Below are 22,344 nucleotides of genomic sequence, written 5' to 3'. Positions count from 1 at the left end.
ATCCATCCATCATTAATGTAAGTGTGTTCCCTCATCTAGGCACTTATATTTGTGAATCAAAATCTTGGAAAAACTCTCAAAAGTTCTTAAACATTTACATATTTTCAATACAGAGTACAGTACATGGCTCAGCACTCATTTGTGTGTTAAATTACAGATATAAAATGGCCAGGGTGATTCTGTGTACTGTATTGTGAGCTGTATTGTGAGCAAATAAAGTGTCTACTTTATTTGCCCCTGCCGCACCCCGCCCCACCCACTAGGGGAGGGAGGGGCCCTTGTTCTGACAGCCGTCCACGCCCAACTGAGTTTCATTTTTCAACATGATTGTGAAGCGGACTTGAGCTGAAAGAGGGCTGTTTCATGACCCTTTATATTGCCCGCTGTGAGCAATGTTTCCATTATTATTCATAGTCCACAGGTTAATTTGTGATGTGTTGTGAATGGATTCAAGATTTGTATGGAGTCTTTTGTCAATTCTTTATGGTGGGGTGTCTGATAGTCAACAGACTGCTTTAATAAATTGTTGTAGAAAAAAAAACTGTTGTATAGGGCTGCAACTAACGATAATTTTGATAATCGACTAATCTAACGATTATTAGAATGATTATTCGACTATTCGGATGATTATTGCAATGATTCAATGCAATGATCTGTTTGTGCCCCGACTTAAAAGGTTATATTAACCTGTTGATACGCACCCCCTTTTGAGCACAAACCATGAAAATGACACACCTGAACTTACATGGTTGTATTTACGGGACCCTTTGGAGTATGGACACAGTTGTAGTATCATTTGAAAAAAGACACTTGGAGCTTTATTTACCAAGTTTCAGAATTAATATTTGTTGTTATTTTTGAAAGTTAGAGAAGCTGAAGTTTATAGTAATGGAAATATTTTGTGCTGAACATGTTTTTATAATCTAAAAAAACAATAATAAAATTGCCAAGACAACCCAGATATACAATGTTCTCAAAGCCACAAGTGTAAAGAAGTTATATTTCAAATTTAAAGATGATCGAACAAAAATTGAGGTTCCTACAAGCTTTTTTCTCTGAAAAATCTCTGGAAGTGTATAGAATAAAATTAAGGCTCCGCCTCTCAAAGTCAACACAATCACTGACGGCACTGCTCAACTTTTCTGAATAAAACTACACCGCATTTTTAAAAATAGACTTTGGAGACGGGCTGGTTTTGTTTATGAGACTCTAATATATAAGATCATATACAGTTTTACAACATGAATGCTGCTCAGAGTTTGCTGAAGAACAACGATGAATGGTAATTATTTCAGATGAGATCTCAGGTAAACAATGGAGAGTGTATCAATATTTATCACTTTTATGGACAAAAAGAGCTATTGGATGTTTTTCAATGAACGCTTGTCATGGACAATTGACCCAAGTGTGGTGAACTGGATTCAACTGGCAATCGCGTTTTCATAACAAATGTATGAAGTCCCATTTTGATATTGCATGTTTTCATTTGTACTCCTGCACAAATAACTACATTGCTGTTTCTGGAGCATTGCTATCGTGAAACAGAGATCGGATATCAATGTTGAACCATTAGACCTTTTAAAAAGATGTATTATTTGTTAACAATTATTACATTTAATATATAATTTACAGTCTATAAATGTAAATAGAGTGACATCACTACCGCGTGCGGTCGATTGCGTATCAACAGGTTAAACGTGCTTACTAACAATAAAGAGGACAAAATCATCTTTTAAAAATTCCTCTAAATGACATTCACTGAATTCCAATGAAAAAAATGACTTTTTATTGAGTTTAATTCAGTAAAAATTCACTGCAATTAAAAAAACCTATTGTAATCAAGAGTTTTTGTCTTGTTTTCCACATATTCTCTAAAAGCAAGTCTAAATATATTATATGCTGCTTCTCAGGTAAATGTATCTTGGACATGTGACTCTCCCCAGTCATGTGTGAACCGCAGTGCTCCTCTCTCGCGTCTTCATTAGTTATGATCTCATGTTACGTTAAATGAGATCAAATGACTGTTCGACAATGAAATTTCTTTTTGTTGATAACGTCGACTAATCGTTTCAGCCCTTCAGTTGGATGTCATGAAAGTGCAGCGAGGATCACCCTGCAACTCCAAGCACTCTGGTTACATTAAAGTGCATCATTCGTGCCGCCTCCGGCTGTCTCTGGTGGGTGTCTTCATGGAAAACACTAACAAGCATTGCACTCAGTGGATTGTCATTTGTAACTGCAAATCTCTGCAATAATAATAAAAAAAGAATCTGTTGTTGAATAGTCGCTTGATGTCATTTAACATAACTTGAGATCATATAAAACTATAACGATGACACGCGAGACGAGAGGAGCGCTGCAGCTCGAGTGTCTGATAGAAACACAGATCACAGCTTGGCGATATATCTTTATTTCATCTTTAATTAAAGTTAAAATAATGCCACGGAAGCGTAACGTGTAAATAAGCACAAACTCCAAAACTGTCATTCTCTGTGCGGTCAGAGCTGCCCGCTTCAACCAGTCACAGAAGAGACCCAATCTGAGCGGGAGTCGAGGCCGGGAGAGATTTAAAGTTCTGCCGGGTGATGCGCACTCTTACAAGGAGACCAAACCTAACCCTAACCCCCTCTGTCTGCAGCTCTCAACAATGAGATCATTATGATAAGATCAATCTTATGTGAAAAATAACACTAAAATGACAACAACAATAAAATGTGTGTGTGTGTGTGTGTGTGTGTGTGTGTATATATATATATATATATATATATATATATATACACACACACACACACGCTGGAGAGAAACAACTCATAAGCACATCAAACAGCACATTAAACTGTATGCTAATTATGATCTTTAAAGTGTTTATAAAGAGTTCTCGTGCACTGGACATCTTGGGTCGCGTTTTTTTCCGCTTCAATTTGTCTCCATCATTGGAGTTTCATCGTGCAACACATTTTCACTGGGCTGAAAAGTGACGTCACTGCACTTCTCAGGGACTCTTATTTTGAAATGACAAAAAGATTAAAAAACTATCAGCAATTATCGGCACAGATTAATCTGTAAAATCAATATATGCCTACCTCTAACATGTTATAAATGCTTAATAAATACACGTATATACTATTGTAGTAGATTAAAAAGAGGGATTATGCCACTTTATGTTTAAAATCGTGACTGAAATATCTTGACTAACTTCTGTTGTCGCTTTTTGTCACGTTGATGTCAAAAGAATAGTTTTATCTAGTCCTAGTTACCTAAAGTCCTCTGCGAAATCCCTTTTCAGATCTTCATTGTCATTCACTGCTTATATCATATAATAAACCTGATGACCATTAAACAACACTGAACTTTAACATACTGTAGGTTTCTAATGTTGAAATCTCCTTAATGCTTCACATTTGTCCACTTTACATTAAGGTACATTTTCACAGGTTACTAACATTGTATAACATTATTATAACAATATCAGTTACTAAGTTATTAACCATTTATAACATATGAGATAAAATGACCCACTATTTGGCTAGTGCTGAATGAACATCTCCCCTTTTATTCATGTTTTTATTACAGCATATCACTGATTTATAATGCATTTATAAATGAATTATTAGTCATTAATAATCCCCTAAACAGAACATTATAAAGTGTTACCTATTTTGCTTAAAAAAAAACACTTTATTTGATATCTGTTAATTAATGCAATGACATTCATACATTTTTAAGTGTGACTCAAGTATCCGAGTACTTTTTGGGCACATTGTAAATAAAATGTATGACAAAAGACAGCGATGGCCTTTTTTAAACGGCAGTGTAATAACCTAAAAAGCGAGGTGAAGAACATACAAGTGCTTCAGTCACTTCTGTCAGTAATCCAAGAATACACGGTAAACTTTCTCTAACAAACCCAGAAACAGCAGAATGAAGATGTCTAGGACGTCACAGGAAAACAGTGGCTGGAGGTTTGACTTGTTGTAGGTCTAAAGTTTCTGCTAAACAAGGATTCCAGCAACTACTTTACTTTCTGCCAGCAAACAATTCCTGAAACACTCCACACACTCACACAGAGAGGGATAGGGCATGAGGGAGCTGTATTTCTGCTGAGCTGCCCCCTTTCTTCACCACAGGCAAAATACAAATCAGTATGTAAGACAGGAGGCCAGAGAAACCGTGCACCAGGTGCAGGAAACTAACACACACATGTGTGACTGCCAAATAATGCCTCTGCATTTTCCACATACACACTCAGGGTCTGATTGCTTTTACATCCTTCGAGGGAGAAGAACATGTGTCGTGAGGATCAGGGAAGCACTAGAGCCGTTATAATGAGTTAGTCCAGGCCCAAACTCATTTATCTAATAAGACAAAGACTGCTGGATTACTGTCACATTTTGTTTGAGAAACGAAAGCTGAAAACAGACTTCATTAGTGTAGAGGAATTTCAGAGAAAGTTACACACGTCTATGCCCAGATCTTCCTCAGACAACGGTTATGTCTCGCACTATATGGGCCGGAACCAGCATGGCACGTGTCCCAACTAAGATTCAGAATACACTGTAGTGGCCAATCAACATTCACATTTGGTGCCATGTAATATTGAATATTTGGCTACATTCTTTTGAACATATGCAAGCAGGATTAAATCGGAATATAAAAGTAAGTCTGACACTCGGTCAGCGTCAGAAATTTAGGGGGGCCTGGGGCAAAAATGCAACCAAAAATGACCCCGAAATATTAAATGTGGGGGCAAAAAATGCCCTCCCATGAATTATTCTGATTTTTATTTGTGATATGTAATGCAGTTGTTAATATACTTCAATGGACCCTTTTCACACTCCCAGGTTTTGGAATGCAGTAGTCAACGACTGCAGGGTAAACTTTAAAAATGGTGAATGGGAATGAATGGGAGAACACAGCGAATATAATGTTTGCATTACTCAATTTACTGTCACTGTCAAGGGTCCATACTAAACATTTACATATGGTGCCACCTTATCTTGAATATTTGGTTGCATTCTTAAACATGTATGCAAGCAGAATGAAAATGTAAATAAAAAGGAAGTCTGACAGAGACCCGAAAAACAGCGCAATGTTTCAGTAGGTGCCAGAAATGAAGGGGGGCAAAAATGCAGCACCAAAAATGACACCAGAATACAACATTTGATACTAAATATGCCTTTGTAATGAACGATTCTGTTTTTTGTGTTTGCAAAAAATTACAGTATTAGACATATTATGGCATAAAATATGAGTTGACATTGATTTAATTATTAGGGTAAAATGAAGTCAATTTTTTGCATTAATTGACCGAATTAACGTATTTGACATAAACTTATACGACAGTTTATTTTAAAAGGTTTGAAAATTTTAAAGTGCACCTCAAAAATCAAATCCAGGGGCAAAAATAAATAAATAAAAGTACCCATTAATGTAAAAGCTCTGGTTTTAGTTAACAGATTTCCGTCATAAAATCCTTTATTCAACACATCCTGCGTAAACATTCTAAACAGGACTGATCTATGACGTCAAACAATAAAAGCTCGGTTTCCTCATAGTTGTGGTGGCGCGGGCCGCGGCTCGAATGAAGAGCGTTGTCGCACGCGCACATTCCGAACAGGGGCTCGAACCCAAGACAGCAGTGAGCAGAACACCGAGCCCCGATTCCATGAACGCAAAGCGAAAAGAAAAATGAAACCAGTTTGATAGATAGATAGATAGATAGATAGATAGATAGATAGATAGATAGATAGATAGATAGATAGATAGATAGATAGATAGATAGATAGATAGATAGATAGATAGATAGATAGATAGATAGATAGATCATACTGCAAGGTATTTAAAAAAATATGTCCCTGTTAAAAAAAAAAAAAAAACCTTGGTACATTTTTGTTAGGTCGATCCGTGACTTACTGGTGATGATGTGGGATGGTGATGCTCCCGGTGTGGTGATGACTGTGATCCGCTTCGTGCTTCAGTCGTCCAAATACAAAGTCCACTTCAGCACAGAGTCAAAACATCAAATGTAGTGTGTGTTTGGAAACTTTGTGCGTCCTTTCTCTCTCCCGTGACCGCGCGTTGCTGACTGTCTCGCCGGTTTGAGAATGGAAACGCCTTTTCCTCCCTATAACCCCCTCCTTCCCTCTCTCTCTCTCTCTCTCTCTCTCTCTCTCTCTCTCTCTCTCTCTCTCTCTCGCTCTTCCCAGTCACACTGTCTGAATCTGCACACACACACACACGCACACATTTTTCGGGCCTGATGTCACTTTGCTATCCGGTCAGATAATCCCTCCTCTTTCTATTCCACACAATCCCACATCCTCCTCATCCTCATATATGTATCTCTCTCTCACTCTTTGCTTTAAACCACATTTGCAGCTGGCAGAGATGAACTGAGCGACCTTGCCTATCTTAATTCTTTTTTTATTAATACAATGACGATGAAACGCGCGCATTATTAAACAGAATGATGTGGAATGCAGCGGTTGAGATTCGTGAGGGCAATGGAATGTTGTGTGTCCTGCAGTACCTCATCTGTCCACGGGGGCAGTAGACTTACTTCTTCTGTTGGGGAGGAATGACACGGCACAGTGAATGGAAAATATCACGAATCCAGTTTATATTTCACCCAAAATCAAAATTATAATTTGCATAAAGACAATGAAGAACTAATGAAAATCCCACCATCAACCCCCACTTTAAGTAAATCTCATTAACTGAATATCTGAACTTCCCAACTTTAATGTATGACAAAAACAGGATACCCAATGGAGCAGAATGTTCAAATCCTCAGTATTCATGAAGCAGTAAGTGAGAAATACCCGGATGACCTACTATTTCCGGTGAGATTCTGAAGTGCGGATTAACTGGACATTTAACACTCTCATAATCCCACGGGAGCTGAGGCGACATCACGTAGGAATGCAGCATTTAAAAGAACATTGGAGAACTGCAATTCTAAAACAACGTACTGTTTTACTGGCTGAGAAGTGATTTCTAAAGATAAAATAGTGCCTAAATGATATGCATGCACACAGAATGTTTTATAAAAGGTTCAATCAAATATTTGCAATATTTGAATGCTTTGTATACTTAAGTGTATTTCACGTGTTGTGAATCTGTAACTTCATATTAACACAAAGTCAATTTGATCTGACTTCCTTTTTTTCGCACTAAAATGTTTGGCACTGCTTTTGCATCTAAACACGGACAATAACATTGCAAACTTGCAATCAGCGATATGTAAGCAAAGAAATGCAGCTTCGTACCTCAAAATGGATTGACCGCATAGAATCAGTCTTAACTTGCGTTAAGCGCAGGGCAATGCCTTAAGTCAGTGGGCATGGCCATGAAGTTTTGGTATTTTGGTGCAAGCATGGGCTAGTCTAGGCACAAATAGGTTTAGTGAAATCGTACACGGAAAGCGCTAATGGGCTGGAGCAAGTGCAATTTAATTGGGAGGTTCTTCTCCGGTTATTGCAGCTATTACAGTCCATTCCCTCAAGCACCAGCGATATAAACCAAGACAGCACGTTCATAAGAAGTGGACTGTATGCAATAAATAAGAAGAAATTGAGGTGCAGTATTTATTCATTCATTCATTCTTCTGTCTGATCTGTTTTCCATTGAATCAGTTTTGCTCTGTTGGCATCAGACATGCAAACACGGTAAACCTTGAAATGCTGGTGATGTTTTATGGTCATCATTAAATCTCACAGCTCTCTTGAGACTCTTGATCTACCACCAAATACACATCCCTATATTGACTGCAATGTCATGAAGGTTTAATACACTGAAAATCCAAAGCGTGTCTGAGCATTAAGAAGTTGAAAACAGAAAAGGATGTCAGGCCTTAATTGAGAGAGAGAGAGAGAGAGAGAGAGAGAGAGTTACACACAGTACAGTGCACCAGGACTGTGATATTTGCATATCTGAATATATTTCAGCAGTATGGCCGGTTTATGGAAATTTCATAGGCGCTGCTTGGAAATGCAAATTCTCACTGTTGAAGAGACTAAAGTTCATTAGTATTACTGGAGTATTAACACACTTACTTCAACAAAGTCAGCTTTTAATTTGCTCTTTGGAAGGGATTTATAAGTGGCATGAAGGATTTAGCGCTCCGCCATGCTGCCGTGACCCAGTTTGCATCGACTCACATCATACATGAAAATGGAAAGCCAGCGATCTCGCCTGCAGCTGATGCACAGATGACTTCTACATCATATCATCAGGACGCAGACAATAGCTGTTGTTGTCATGTGCTCGTCATGTGCGGTTGTGATGTACATTATTTATTCACTGTGGCTTTTTGCCTGTTTTTCGTTTGTGTGTGGTATGTTTGCTTTCGCCTCAGGCTGTTCATGCGCAAAAATATAAGCAAGAGCTTAGAAACAAACAAAACATGTATTTCGAGAGTCTCACGAAATTGTCATATTTCACATCAAAATAATTATAATAAGAAGAATAAAAAAGAAGAAATTATATTATGACTATGACATCATTTACATGCCAAATAAGGGCATTTCCCTGCCCCAAAGTCAAATTACCATATGATGCACAAAACTAAACTTCACTCATTAGTGACATGTGGACAAAAATAAATTCTATATTATTTCAATTGCATTTAAATACAGTATAGGACAGTAAAGTATTTGTTGTTCTTTAATGTACTGATGCCGATTTAGAAAAAAATTAATAAAGTAATTTATTATTGTATTATAGGACCACATCAATTTATTTAAATTTAATACATTACAAATTTAAACAAAATTTCTTATGTTTATTCTTTTGATATTACCATTTGTGCTGTCTGTAACTTATGCTAATTTAAATATAAAATGTTCTTTTCTATATTTCTTTTGTTTTTGCCGATACACATTCTCAGTGCATATCGCAACCTACTGGGCAGGGAGGAGAAAGAAAAAAAGGGAAGCATAAAACATCATATTTACACAACAGCCCAGTAGGTGGCGATATGCGCGGAGAATGTTTATCGGCAAAAAAACAGAAGAACTCTCGTGAACAGTCATAGGAGGGCTGTTTGAAAGTAGATTGATAGTACAAAGGACTTAAATATTGATGTTTCTCACCCACACCTATCATATCACTTCTGAAGACATGGATTAAACCACTGGAGTCTTATGGATAACTTTCAGGATGCCATTATGTGCTTTTTGGAGCTGTAATGTTTTTGACCCTGTTGACTTGCATCGTATGGACCGACAGAGCTGGAATATTATTATAAAAATCTTCATTTGTGTTCTACAGATGAAAGAAAGTCATACACATAAATACAATAAAACTCTAGCTCACATCTTAACTCTTTTTATTTTTGGTTGTTTTGATTTTGGGGTAAAATATGACCTGAATATGTTTTCATGAGATCCACAAATACATGCTTTAATTTACCTGATATCAGTGTGTGTGTGTGTGCGTGTGTGTGCTTGAGTGGTGCTTGTGTGTGTGTGTGTGTGTGCTTGAGTGCGTGCTTGTGTGTGTGTGTGTGTGTGTGTGTGTGTGTGTGTGTGTGTGTGTGTGTGTGTGTGTGTGTGTGTGTGCGTGCGCATGCCTCAGGAAACGCTCTAATGGGGAAGTTTTCTCTCCCTGTCACAAGACCGGCTCGCTGAGGGAACAGAGAAGAAAGAGACTCACATAAGAACTTCTAAAAACATCCTGAGGAAACAAACTGACAAAGAGAAACTAGAGCAGGAGGGAGAGTGAGTGAGCAACAGGGCAAGAACAAGAGAGAAAGAGAGAGAGAGAGGGTTCATGAAGTTTGTTGATTTGTTATTAAGCCCTTTCCACACAGAAAGAGGGTCTCCTTTGTGTGTCTCAGGGTGTCCCATTACTTTTTAAAGCATTAGAGTCACAAATACTTAAAAAATCTAATTTTTCTAACTTGCTTAGTTACTAAAAGTGTATAGGGTCATTAGTGACCAGAGATATGTAATAGTGTCACAATATACAGTATATTTGTGCTTCTATAAATAATATTTGTATGACAGTTTTATATCTATATAAGTTTAATATCACATGATATCTATTTCTTGATTTATTACAAGACAAATGAAAACTATACTCATATTGACTGCATTCAACCCTGTAGTTGAATCATTGTGACTCATTCTGGCACATGTCTGTATCATCTGACAGTTCTGGAAAGCTCTGTTCTGCTGGACTCATTCTGTGATGTCGCTGAAAGGGTGAGTGAGTCAACAGAGTGAAACAAAGAAAATGCAAAGTCATTTTACACCCTTCCTCTCTCTCTCTCTCTCTCTCTCTCTCTCTCTCTCTCTCTCTCTCTCTCTCTCTCTCTCTCTCTCTCTCTCTCTCTCTGCTTTCTCTTGTTTCTAAGTAAAGCATTGTCAATAAAACAGCACAGCTCAAAATATGGTCCGAGAAGTGCTGAATCATTTAACAGATTATATAGATTTTTTTAAACAAACAAAAGCTGCAGACGCACGAATATGATTTAAAGGGCGGTCACACTAAACTTTGAGCATGCAGAATTATTTCGGAAAGTCCAGCGGATAATGGAAGTTAGATGGTTGCAACAGTGTTCTGGGTGGTTGCTAGGCATTGCTAGTTGATAGCTCTTCAGTTGCTAGGGTATTCTGGGTGGTTGCTAGGGCATTGCTAGTTGATAGCTCTTCAGTTGCTAGGGTGTTATGGGTGGTTGCTAGGGCATTGCTGGGGTGTTCTGGGTTGTTGCTAGGCCATTGCTAGTAGATAGCGCTTCAGTTGCTAGGGTGTTTTGGTGGTTGCTAGGCCATTGCTAGTTGATAGCTCTTCATTTGCTAGGGTGTTCTGGGTGGTTGCTAGGCCATTGCTAGTTGATAGCTCTTCAGTTGCTAGGGTGTTCTGGGTGGTTGCTAGGGCATTGCTAGGGTGTTCTGGGTGGTTGCTAGGCCATTGCTAGTTGATAGCTCTTCAGTTGCTAGGGTGTTCTGGGTGGTTGCTAGGGCATTGCTAGTTGATAGCTCTTCAGTTGCTAGGGTGTTCTGGGTGGTTGCTAGGGCAGTGCTAGGGTGTTCTGGGTGGTTGCTAGGGCATTGCTAGTTGATAGCTCTTCAGTTGCTAGGGTGTTCTGGGTGGTTGCTAGGGCATTGCTGGGGTGTTCTGGGTTATTGCTAGGCCATTGCTAGTAGATAGCTCTTCGGTTGCTAGGGTGTTCTGGGTGGTTGCTAGGCCATTGCAAGTTGATAGCTCTTCAGTTGCTAGGGTGTTCTGGGTGGTTGATAGGGCATTGCTAGTTGATAGCTCTTCAGTTGCTAGGGTGTTCTGGGTGGTTGCTAGTGCATTGCTAGTTGATAGCTCTTCAGTTGCTAGGGTGTTCTGGGTGGTTGCTAGGGCATTGCTAGTTGATAGCTCTTCAGTTGCTAGGGTGTTCTGGGTGGTTGCTAGGGCATTGCTAGGGTGTTCTGGGTGGTTGCTAGGGCATTGCTAGTCGATAGCTCTTCGGTTGCTAGGGTGTTCTGGGTGGTTGCTAGGGCATTACTAGTGTGATCTGGGTGGTTGCTAGGCCATTGCAAGTTGATAGCTCTTCAGTTGCTAGGGTGTTCTGGGTGGTTGCTAGGGCATTGCTAGTTGATAGCTCTTCAGTTGCTAGGGTGTTCTGGGTGGTTGCTAGGCATTGCTAGGGTGTTCTGTGTGGTTGCTAGGGCATTGCTAGTTGATAGCTCTCCAGTTGCTAGGGTATTCTGGGTGGTTGCTAGGGCATTGCTAGTTGATAGCTCTTTGGTTGCTAGGGTGTTCTGGGTGGTTGCTAGGGCATTACTAGGGTGTTCTGGGTGGTTGCTAGGGCATTGCTAGTCGATAGCTCTTCGGTTGTTAGGGTGTTCTGGGTGGTTGCTAGGGCATTGCTTGTTGATAGCTCTTCAGTTGCTAGGGTGTTCTGGGTGGTTGCTAGGGCATTGCTAGTTGATAGCTCTTCGGTTTCTAGGGTGTTTTGGGTGGTTGCTAGGGCATTACTAGTGTGTCCTGGGTGGTTTCTACGCCATTGCAAGTTGATAGCACTTCAGTTGCTAGGGTGTTCTGGGTGGTTGCTAGGGCATTGCTAATTGATAGCTCTGCAGTTACTAGGGTGTTCTGGATGGTTGCTATGGTGTTGCTATGTGGTTTCAGGCAGTTGTTAGGGTGTTCTGGGTGGTTACACTTCCTTGTGCTTGATGAATGCAAATATTGCACTTTAATGGTAAAGGCCATTTCTGACCATGGTCTCTCTACATGTAGTCCTGTAGTCCTGTGAAAAACATGTGAGTTAGCCTATATTCTCTTAGGATGCACAACAATATCTGACATCTGCAAAAAATATTCTTCTGGTGTGTTTGTGTGTGTTTCAGGCAATTTCTTCTTTTACTTTCTGACAAAGGTAAAGTAGAGAATATTTTAGCCCTAGTACAACAAAATGAGGATAAAATGTTGTGCATTATCTGTCTAATTTGCTATGCTTGCTTAAATACTTAAAGGAAATATTTCAATAATTCAAAAATAAAAAATTTATTATGCAGAGACAACTGTAAGCAAGGATGGACTGGCCATCTGTGAAATGATCAAGGGGCCATTAACTTTTCTTAGCTCATAAATACAAACATTCCAACATGAATTGAAGGATGCATAATTATCAATGCCAATTATCAGACTGTGGTTAATTACTTCTGCTCTGAGCTTTGTCAAACATAATAAGCCACCTAATTAGGTTCAGAGCCGAGCCGCAGATTAACTCCATCACCTCATTGGCCACACAGAAACATCATGACAAAATAGCTGCTAATGTAAAATCATATGTCATCCATTCAATCGAAAATTATGGTTTTTAAGTTGTACATTTGAACGGCATATTTGCCAGACTGATCTCACAGTGAAATCAGAAAAAGTAGGTTGACTTTTCTTTAGCTAAAATTGGCCTGTGCTTACTGAAATTAGAAACACTGCCCCCCAGTGGGCAAAACTGTAAGTGTTGTTGGACGTATAGGCATGTGTGATCTCCAGGTGAAATGTCCACAGGGGGGAGCCAAAAGTGAGTTGTAAAATGAGCTGTTTTCAGCTGTACAGGCTGCAACACAGTGAAGAGGAATGCATGTTTTACAAACTGAACCCACCAACCCAAATCGCAAACCTAAACCTAACCATCAGTGGAGTAAAAATATTATGTTGGAGGGAAAATGCAATGTCCGAATTGCGCTTGTTACTGATTATATAAATGTGATTACTTCCTGGTTTCAGTGCGAGACAAGGGTAGGTAAACACACTGGAGCTGACAGAAACGTTGTAATCGTTTGTCACGAGTTGGCATAATGTGGCCAATCCTAGCAGAAGTATCGGAAACAGCATGCCGAATTCCCGTGTGATCATGGTGTATGTGACACTATGATGCAACTACTATGCAGCGTAACAACATTCAAAGCAAATATATAAAAATGATATAGTTGCAAACAGCAATGATGGGGCTAAGCATAATGCCCTTTCAGTTTGTGCGATATACCTGGTAGGGCTGCATAGATTTGTAGTAATGGCATTCCTTGGCAGTCAATGCTTTGACATAAGCATAATATTAATATTATGTAATATAAATATTATTAACATAATATTTGACATAATATTATTGCTAATGGTAAATGGTCTGCACTTATATAGTGCCTTTTTAAGCCTTAACGGTATTCAAAGCGCTTTACACTGCGTCTCATTCACCCTTTCACACACACATTCATACACCAATGGCGGCAGAGCTGCTATGCAAGGCGCTAGCCTGCCATTGACAGCAACTTGGGGTTCAGTGTCTTGCCCAAGGACACTTCGGCATGAGGAGTCTTGTGGGCCAGGATTAAAACCACCAACCCTACGATTAGTGGCCGACCCGCTCTACCAACTGAGCCACAGCCGCCCCTAATAACATGAAGCTTGAATCTTTGCACATACCCTAAGGTCTTGGCTGCGATGAAAATTGCCAAATTACGTTTCAGTACACCAAAGTGTTGCATGCAAGTGTTGCATTAGCATCCTCGCCATCAAATCGGTTGCCATGTTACAATGAAGCGATTTTGAAAAACATAATCAACAACAAAAAAACAACTAATAAAGATTGTGAGGCTTGGTCTTGGTCAATTTTGGTAAAAATGTGACAAATTTTGTAGAGGAAATAGCGAGAATACTGAGAAAACACGCTGAAAATGGTGGAAAGGTGTATGCTAAACCATGAAAAATGTATAATAATAGTATTTTACAAGGATTCTGGAATATTTTGACATATAAATGGCTTATAACAGTGCAAAGGGTTATACCAGTGGTTCTCATTTGTACAATCTGGACTTTGGAGAGAAGGCAAATAAAGGAAAGATACCTGAAGTATTATTGAAATGAGGTTCATGATATTTGGCTTTGACTAAACTCTTAGCATCCAGATTTGCAGGAATATATACAAATGTGAAAGCACAAACACTCAAAGAGATTCAAACCAATAATCAGCAACAGCTCACACACCAACTCCTGCGAACAGTCTGTCAGGTTTGTAGTTGCCAAGCAACAAGATTTGCCACAAAATAGATTTTTGACCGAATAGGAATGGATGCATTACAGTCCTTTTGTGTCTCTTAGTATGTACACTGTATTGTGACAAAAATTTGACAAATTCAATCTGACAGTGCCAAGTCTGACAGTGGTTAGATATAGCCCATATAATGTACACTTTTCCTTAAACATTCTTATGAGTGGTAACCTAAAATCTTGAGAACCCCTTTTCTATAATTTGGTTTAATATGCAAAATTATGGTATCAGAATTGACTTTGTCAGTAAGATAAAAGGTGGTTGGTCGACTTCATACAGACTTGAAGCAGTGCATGGCTATTTTCCAAAAGCATTGTAAACCTACATAGTTCTTATAACAGTGCATCATGTTTATATCATGTTATATTATTTGAATCACAGCAATATCATGTTTATTCATAAACAACAACATGAAAACTTCAATGGTATGTTAGACACACTGCCACAAGAGGGCACTCTTACAAGTTTTGGAGCTAAAGGGCATGCTGTGTATATCATCTTTATTTACAATATTGCTAATTGCTAGGTAAAATAGATGTACTGTTTAAGTATTGAAGTGAAATTATTTCGAAAATGGGAAAAAGGCAGAGGAATGAGACCCTGATGACATCTTCAGATTTCTGGCAATTATGAAATGATCAATTTTGAATGCAGAACATTCTATCATTCAATGGGACATTTTCAAACTTCTCTGAATTGAACACAGAGTATTAAACAAAATCTGCATTCCAGAAAAGAAAAATAAATACAAGGAATTTCAACACTGTAATCGTGCTGCTATAAATCGCTGCTGATAAGTAAAAGGAATTTTGCAAATCAAGAGTAAAAGGGAGACTGAACCAAAAGCAGAAACTTTAAAGTCCTTTCACACTCCTCCTCAACTTCCCACACAGAAGCCCCCACAAATACCACAAACAGTTTTAGCTGGCAGCACATGAAATAGAAGAGCAGAGATCAGGTGTCAAACTTTGACATGTACTCACTGCCACATCATCCTCTGGCTGAATCTTTGTACATAAATATTATGTAGCAATATGCATATTTGTGCACACACAAACACACACATACACTCACATACTGCATATATATATATATATAGGAGTATATACACACTTATATAGTGCTTTTCTGACACTACACTCAAAGCGCTTTTGATGGTAAACTGGGGACTCTCCTCAACCTCCACCAGTGTGCAGCATCCTGGATGATGTGACGGCAGCCATAGTGCAGCAGTACACCCACCACACAGATGCTAGATAGCGTAATTGACCAATCAGAATCGAGAACTGTGTAATAACTGTTTTTTTGGAATACACGTTATGCCAAACTTATCATAATTAGGGAAATCTTTGTATCACTGGGCTGTACTTCTCACTTCCCTCTATGGAGTTATTCCCCATGTACAGAACAAGACTTTCTTGGTGTTTGCCAACTAATTCAGGGTGACACTGGACACTTCACTACAGCTCTGCCATGAAGCACACATACATCAGGGCAGCCATCTTGCTGCCACTATCCAAACAAGTCCTTATTTTTAGCAAGGGTCAAAGCCCCCAGCAAAACTTAATATGGCAGTGGAATCCTGTTGCCCTCCCATTCTGGTTCCATAATACCTGCCGCTCTCTGTCACTGAAAGGAAGACACTCAGCATGTCACTAGGTTTAGAGATTGTTTCTCCATTTAGCTTAATTTAGCTTGGTATCGTTTAGTCTGTCTAGTTTCGTTTAGCTTTGTTTGAATTCATTTAATTTCGCTTAGCTTTGTCTTGTTTACTTTATTTTGGTTTTGCTTAGCTTTATATAGTTGTGTTTGGTTTGGTTTAGTTTCGTCTTGTTTGGTTTAGTGCAGGTTAGTTTAGTTTTGTTTACATTTGTTCGTTATATTTACTGTAGTTTTGTTTAAATGTCATAGTTTCTTCCAGGATTGTTTAGTTTCACTTACTTTCAGTTGGATTTGTTTTGGTTTATTTTTAACTTTCTGTTCTCTAAATTTGAGCTTGCCACTGCCAACAGGTGATAACCACCCAATTTAAGTATTTCCATCACTAATCCTAGAATTGGCCAATCACATTGCCTCCATTGCCTTGACTATGCCTAACTGTGCCCATAGCATTAGACATGTCCAAATTTATATCCACCCTGCACCTCACACCCCACCCCCAAGGGCATCGGCTATTCAGCTTGTGCATGTGTGTTTTTAAAAGGGAGAGTGAAGAGCAAGTCTTGTTCTTCTCTGGGTGGTGGGCACATGAATTGGACCTTGTTCCTAATAGTTTGACCTTAGTTGGGAACAAAGTAAAACCAAGAAAACTTTTAACTTTATCAAATGGGACATCAAGGTGAAATGAGTTGGTGTTTGGTGCTCATGGGGGTTCTGCTGTCGCTTGGTTCCCTGTGTTGGGGAGAGAAGGGCCTGGAGGTCCCCGAATATGATGGGCAAGACCGTGTCCATCAAATGACCAACAAGAACTACAAGTCTGTGATGAAGAAATACGATGTCATGGTGATCTACTTCCACAAACCTGTTGGCGAGGACCGCATCTCCAGAAAACAGTTTGAGGTGGAGAAACTTGCTTTGGAGGTGCGTGTGAAATTAATTCAGATCAGAGAGGGTGTGTGTGTGTGGATTGATTGGGTGTCCGGGGAGATGAATCCCAAGGAGGCAGGTAGGGTTCTGATCTCTGTCGAACACCACAGTCTTGGAATGATGGAGGCACCCCTGTATATCTGATATTCCTCTGATGTGGACTATGCTATGCATGCACCCTTGTCAAAGAAGAGTTCTTAAATTCTGACTTTCCAAATGAACCATGAGGCAAAATGCCAGTTTAGTCATGGGTCACAGATGCCCTGAAAAAGATCAGTGAGATCCTATGTGGGACAAGCGTGCTCACTTGCATGTTTTACAACAAATGCCATAGTTAAAAATCACAGACAAGGTGGCCCATGAACTGGAGAGGTACTGAGATCCCCTGTAACCATTGTACCCTTGAGTGACAGTTTCATGGTAAGAAAGATATAAGGGCGCTTTCACACTAAAAATGATGTTGCAGATGAGTCCATTTGACATAAGAGTTGGGTTTGTTTTGTTGGTGTAAACATGTTTTTTGTTTGTTTGTTCTTTTTTGTTTTTTTAACTTTGGAACCATATCTGAGTCTATTGAAAAGGTGATGTGGAGTTCAGTTTGTAGTTGCAACTCATCCTAAATCAAGCATTTGTACAGCAACTCCTATTCTTTGCATTTCGAAAGCCATTCTGTTTGTTTAAAGATTTCATAAAGATTAAATCAATGAAATGTAGGAAGGACCAAAAGTCCTAAAGTAAACAGTTTTCGCTGGTACCAAAGGGGGTACACATGTTGATGATTTGTACCGCAGATCAGATGGAAAAGTACAATCTAAAAAGTCACCAGCTGGAGCATGGTAGGGGATAAAATAAATCTTGAATTCGGACCAAGCAGTCAAGCCAAGTGTGAAAACTACAATAGTTTAGTAAAAAGGTTAGGGTTAGGCTAGGGTTAACCGATAGACTAATACCCAGCTACATCTCTTAAGAACAGCGGTTTAGACATGTAGCCATTTGTTAACAAGTATTCTGACCTACAGTTTGGAATAGAAGTGAAAATGTTAACGGCAGGTCAGCTAGCCTCCTCTTCCCTGCTATTGTAGGTACTGATGTTTCAGAGCACTGCAGTGTCTTCTTACAGAACAGCTGAGCTGCTGTTAGTTACTCATGGGGCTGTATAGGACACTCAGCAAAATAAAAGGCATGCAGGGGTGGCATTGGAGAGTCATGGGGTGTAGCTCAACTCTCTTTGATTATCTTACTGTGGTGTTATGTATTATTTTTATTAAATCAATCAATTCAACAAATGTTCTTATTGTTATTCACATTCATAGTAGCACATTGTTGCTAAGAACATTCTGCTTTGACAGCAGTCCAATATTCTAGCAATACAAACAGAACAAACCTGGAAGCTAGTACATAGAGCTCTTAATTAGAGATTTGTTAAACTACTTGTATACTTGTGATTGATGGTTGTGCAAGTTTTGAAATAAAGATGAGGTTCATAAAACTAGCTATGGATCCGTTTGAGAGCGAAATACATGAAGAAATTCCCAACGCATAAATTGTGTTGTAAAATATGTGGTAAAACGTATACATAATAACTAGGTAGGTAGACGCTACCTTTTGATCTTTTTATATTTTTTGTGGGTATTTGTATGCAAAGTGTTGCTCTATCAAACATTCACATTTGTACATTTGCATAGACACAAAAATGTACAATATCAATATCTACCTTTTACATTTGAACAGCTTTAGAAATTTACAAATGTTGACAAATCCTTTGGGATTCAAAGGATCAGAAGTATTGTAACCATTGTGACAGCACAAACAAACATCAGGAAATCACTGAAATAAACGGAAATATATTACACCATAACAATGACTATGTTTCACTTACTATATATATTATACTTGTTGGGCTTTGACAAGAAATTAATTTGGCCATACAAAGTAGGGAAATTATACTTGTATTATTATAATTTATTTGGATGTTATTTTATGCATTAATATAATTTCAGTCATTACAGCTCTGTGAATTATTTAGCATGTTAATTTGTGTATGACATATTGATAGGGATATTGGTCTTGGCAGACTAGGTCAAGTACAAAGTCTTGCTACTGCTAAAAACATAGTTATCTAGACATTGGAAGGAGGAAGGTTTTAGAGGGAAAAAATGACTTATCTTCAAAACTGAGCAATTTCAATATTAGAGAGTGATGCAAGTTGATTGACCAACAGGTTACATGTCAATGAACCTATTAGCTTGCACCATGTCAGCCGATTGGTTTAACACATCACATGTGAGCAAGCTGACTGGCTAACAGATAACAAGTTCAAAGAACCTATCAGCTTGTGCCAAGTTGGGTTTTCACGCCTACACTTTGGTCATTCATTAAAAAGATCTTTCTCTGAAAAGTTGCTTATTCATTCATTGATGAATGAAAGTCCCACTGTCTGAAAATAGAAGTTGTTAACCAACAGTGGTATACTTGTAAAGGTTCAGGGAATTTGTCTTCCAACCAGCTGTCAGAGGATTCATGAGAGTTTGTATGTCTCTAAACTGAAAAAGAAAGAAAACTAGGATTTGAGGGACGAGGGAAGTCTGTGTTCAATACGTTCTATCAAGGTCCTAGATTACGGCAAATTTATACAACTCACGAGTCACTTCAAGAAACTAATCAAACTTCCCAACACTATAGTTAAAGCCTTTAGAAATAGGTTAAGAACACTCATGTACAGGACCCCATGTTCCTTTTCTGCCAGCTAAATGTGTCTCTTGACTTCTGAACTGCTGGCTTCAACAGCGAAACAGAAAGCATCTTTGTCTACTCTGCCTGATTTGCCTCTTCATTAGCCTGTGACATCTGAGAATACTGCACAGTCAAACCCTTACGCTATCACAGCTCTGTCATGGTTACCAGAATGTCATCAGAGACCCCCACAGAAACTCCCTGCTAATAAGGCAATAACTGAAATGGCATTAGTGTCATGATTTCGAGAGACTACGAGACAGCAGGGTAATACACATAGCACTGGAAGTGAGGGCAAGTGCTTTCCAAATCTGACTGTGCTGACCAATTTAAACAAGTCATGCACTCTAGGGTTTTGAAACAAAAGCAAGTAGACGTTCCGTCCTGTTCTAAATGAACTCCAGCACTAAAGTTCCTAGACAGTCTCAAATCGATTCTCAGTATGTTTTGACTGCAAGCAGCTGTCTCAATATTATGTAACTTTAAAATGGATGGCCCACAGATGCCTCGTTTCAGTATTGTGGCTGTAGGAACATGTGTGTCCAGTGTGATGTAAACTTCACACTGTAGATAGCCAAGCTACCAGCAACTCTAATCTCTAAATTTAAAGTAGTTAAAACTTAAGTAATGCTTCCATTCTGAAAAATTAGTTAGCTACTGTAATACAGTAGTATCTACTAACAATAAGTGTAACTAGATTGAAGCTAATTGAAAGGGCAATGGCTTTTTAATATAGAACTATGCAATTTAGCATTAGCCATATTTAGTAATAGCCCACTTAAATGGCACAAAAACAATGAGTATCTCTCTGGTTACAGCTTTCTCCTCAATTTGGAGTGCCCAATTCCCCATGTGCTCTAAGTCCTCGTGGTGGCATGGTGACTCGCCTCAATCCAGGTGATGGAGAACGAATTTCAGTTGCCTCCGCGTCTGAGACCATCAATCCGCGCATCTTATCATTTGGCTTGTTAAGCTTGTTACCGCAGAGACATAGCACGTGTGGAGGCCCACGCTATTCTCCATGGCATCCACGTACAACTCACCACGTGCGCCACCGAGATACCGCCACATTATAGCGACCACGAGGAGATTACCCCATGTGACTCTACCCTCCCTAGCAACTGGGTCAATTTGGTTGCTTAGGAGATCTAGCTGGAGTAACTCAGCTGTCCTGGATTCGAACTTGCGACTCTAGGGTTGGTTGTCAGCTTCAAACCTTGCTGAGCCAGGCCCCTGGTTACAGCTTTTAACTTTAATGAAAACACTCTCATTGATATAATGATGTAGTGAATTAAGTAGTAATAGCTGTGTAAAAGTATTTAGTAGCTGCAACCTCACATGGACTGAAATGAATCACTGATCCATTCCTGGGGCTGATTCATGACCAAAACGGTTCAATAAAATTGTAGGAGAGTTTGTATTCTCTAAGTCCACATGCACAATACAACATGATGTACAAAACAGCATTTCATAACACATCTACTTGTTAGGATAAGACGCTTGTAGCAGTTACATGATAGATTTTTATGTTTTACATTTTTCAGTAGAGTGACAGTAGCTCAGCTCTTTTCAAAATAGAATTGGTTTCTATAACTGTACTGATAAATGTAGTTAAAGGAATAGTTCACCCCAAAATTATAATTTTCTCGTCATTTACTCGACCTCATGCTGTCTCAAACTCAAATGACTTTCTTTCTTCTGCAGGACACAAACGTTCAAGCTCTAAAAAGGTCATAAAAGCAGAATAAAGGTAATCCATAAAACTTGAGTGGTTTACCCCATATCTTCTGAAGCAATATGATGGGTTTTCTGGTGAAAACAGGGCAAAATGCTACTCTTGACATCTGCAGTCTCCTTGGCGCAATCATGATTGATATATAAGACGTTTATTGTTATAAAACCTAAAAAGAAAAGTTCCTAGAACATTAGGAGCTGGTTTCTAAAACAATTATAAAAAATAACCCAATGGGAACCATTCACTAATGCTATGCTAACATTCTATTTGCTTGGACACAACTCATTGGTTTTTATGCCATGACATTTGGTCACAACGCACCCAAGAACCAGCGAGGATTGATTTCATTGACTTGTTGACATATTTATCTGTGCTTTGTTTACATGATTTATTCAATGATTTGGTTTGATTTAAGAGTGAATAATTACTTACATTTCAGACTGTTGACCATACAAAGTGATCATATGTCTTCAGAAAACGTGGAAAATGACACAAGTCGCATGGACTAGTTTTACTGGGTGCTTTTTAAGCTTTTAAGTGAGTCAATCAACATCTATAGTGTGAAATCAGTGATTGTGACATTCTTAGAGACATATTTCCTTTTGTGTTCTGCTGATGAAAGAAAGATATGAGTTTGGAATGATATGAGGGTGAATAAATGATGGCATCATTTTCAGTTTTGGGTGAGCTATTCTTGTAAATAACGAATTAATTCCAAAATAGTTTCTAAGTAAACACTGGAAAA

The 22,344-nt window shown here is 38.8% G+C and overlaps 2 protein-coding genes across 3 annotated transcripts in view; both read left to right on the top strand.

Moving 5' to 3' along the window:
- The window catches only part of LOC127648178 (histone H3), a 1,095,985-nt gene that overhangs the window by 579,548 nt on the left and 494,093 nt on the right, over positions 1-22,344 (top strand). The gene's annotated exons all lie outside the window — the stretch shown is intronic.
- LOC127647955 (calsequestrin-1-like) overlaps positions 16,739-22,344 on the top strand; it is a 36,750-nt gene continuing 31,144 nt past the window's right edge. The window contains exon 1 of one of the 2 annotated variants that reach the window (XM_052132494.1): positions 16,739-17,125. In XM_052132494.1, the coding sequence (XP_051988454.1) occupies positions 16,871-17,125 (255 nt within the window). In that variant the 5' untranslated portion in view covers positions 16,739-16,870. The remainder of the gene's footprint in view (positions 17,126-22,344) is intronic. The other variant, XM_052132502.1, reaches the window with a different exon arrangement.

The sequence above is a fragment of the Xyrauchen texanus genome, chromosome 1, assembly GCF_025860055.1.
Source record: "Xyrauchen texanus isolate HMW12.3.18 chromosome 1, RBS_HiC_50CHRs, whole genome shotgun sequence".
NCBI lineage: Eukaryota > Metazoa > Chordata > Actinopteri > Cypriniformes > Catostomidae > Xyrauchen > Xyrauchen texanus.
Note: the sequence above shows the minus strand (reverse complement) of the source record. Positions and strands in the feature narration are given on the sequence as shown.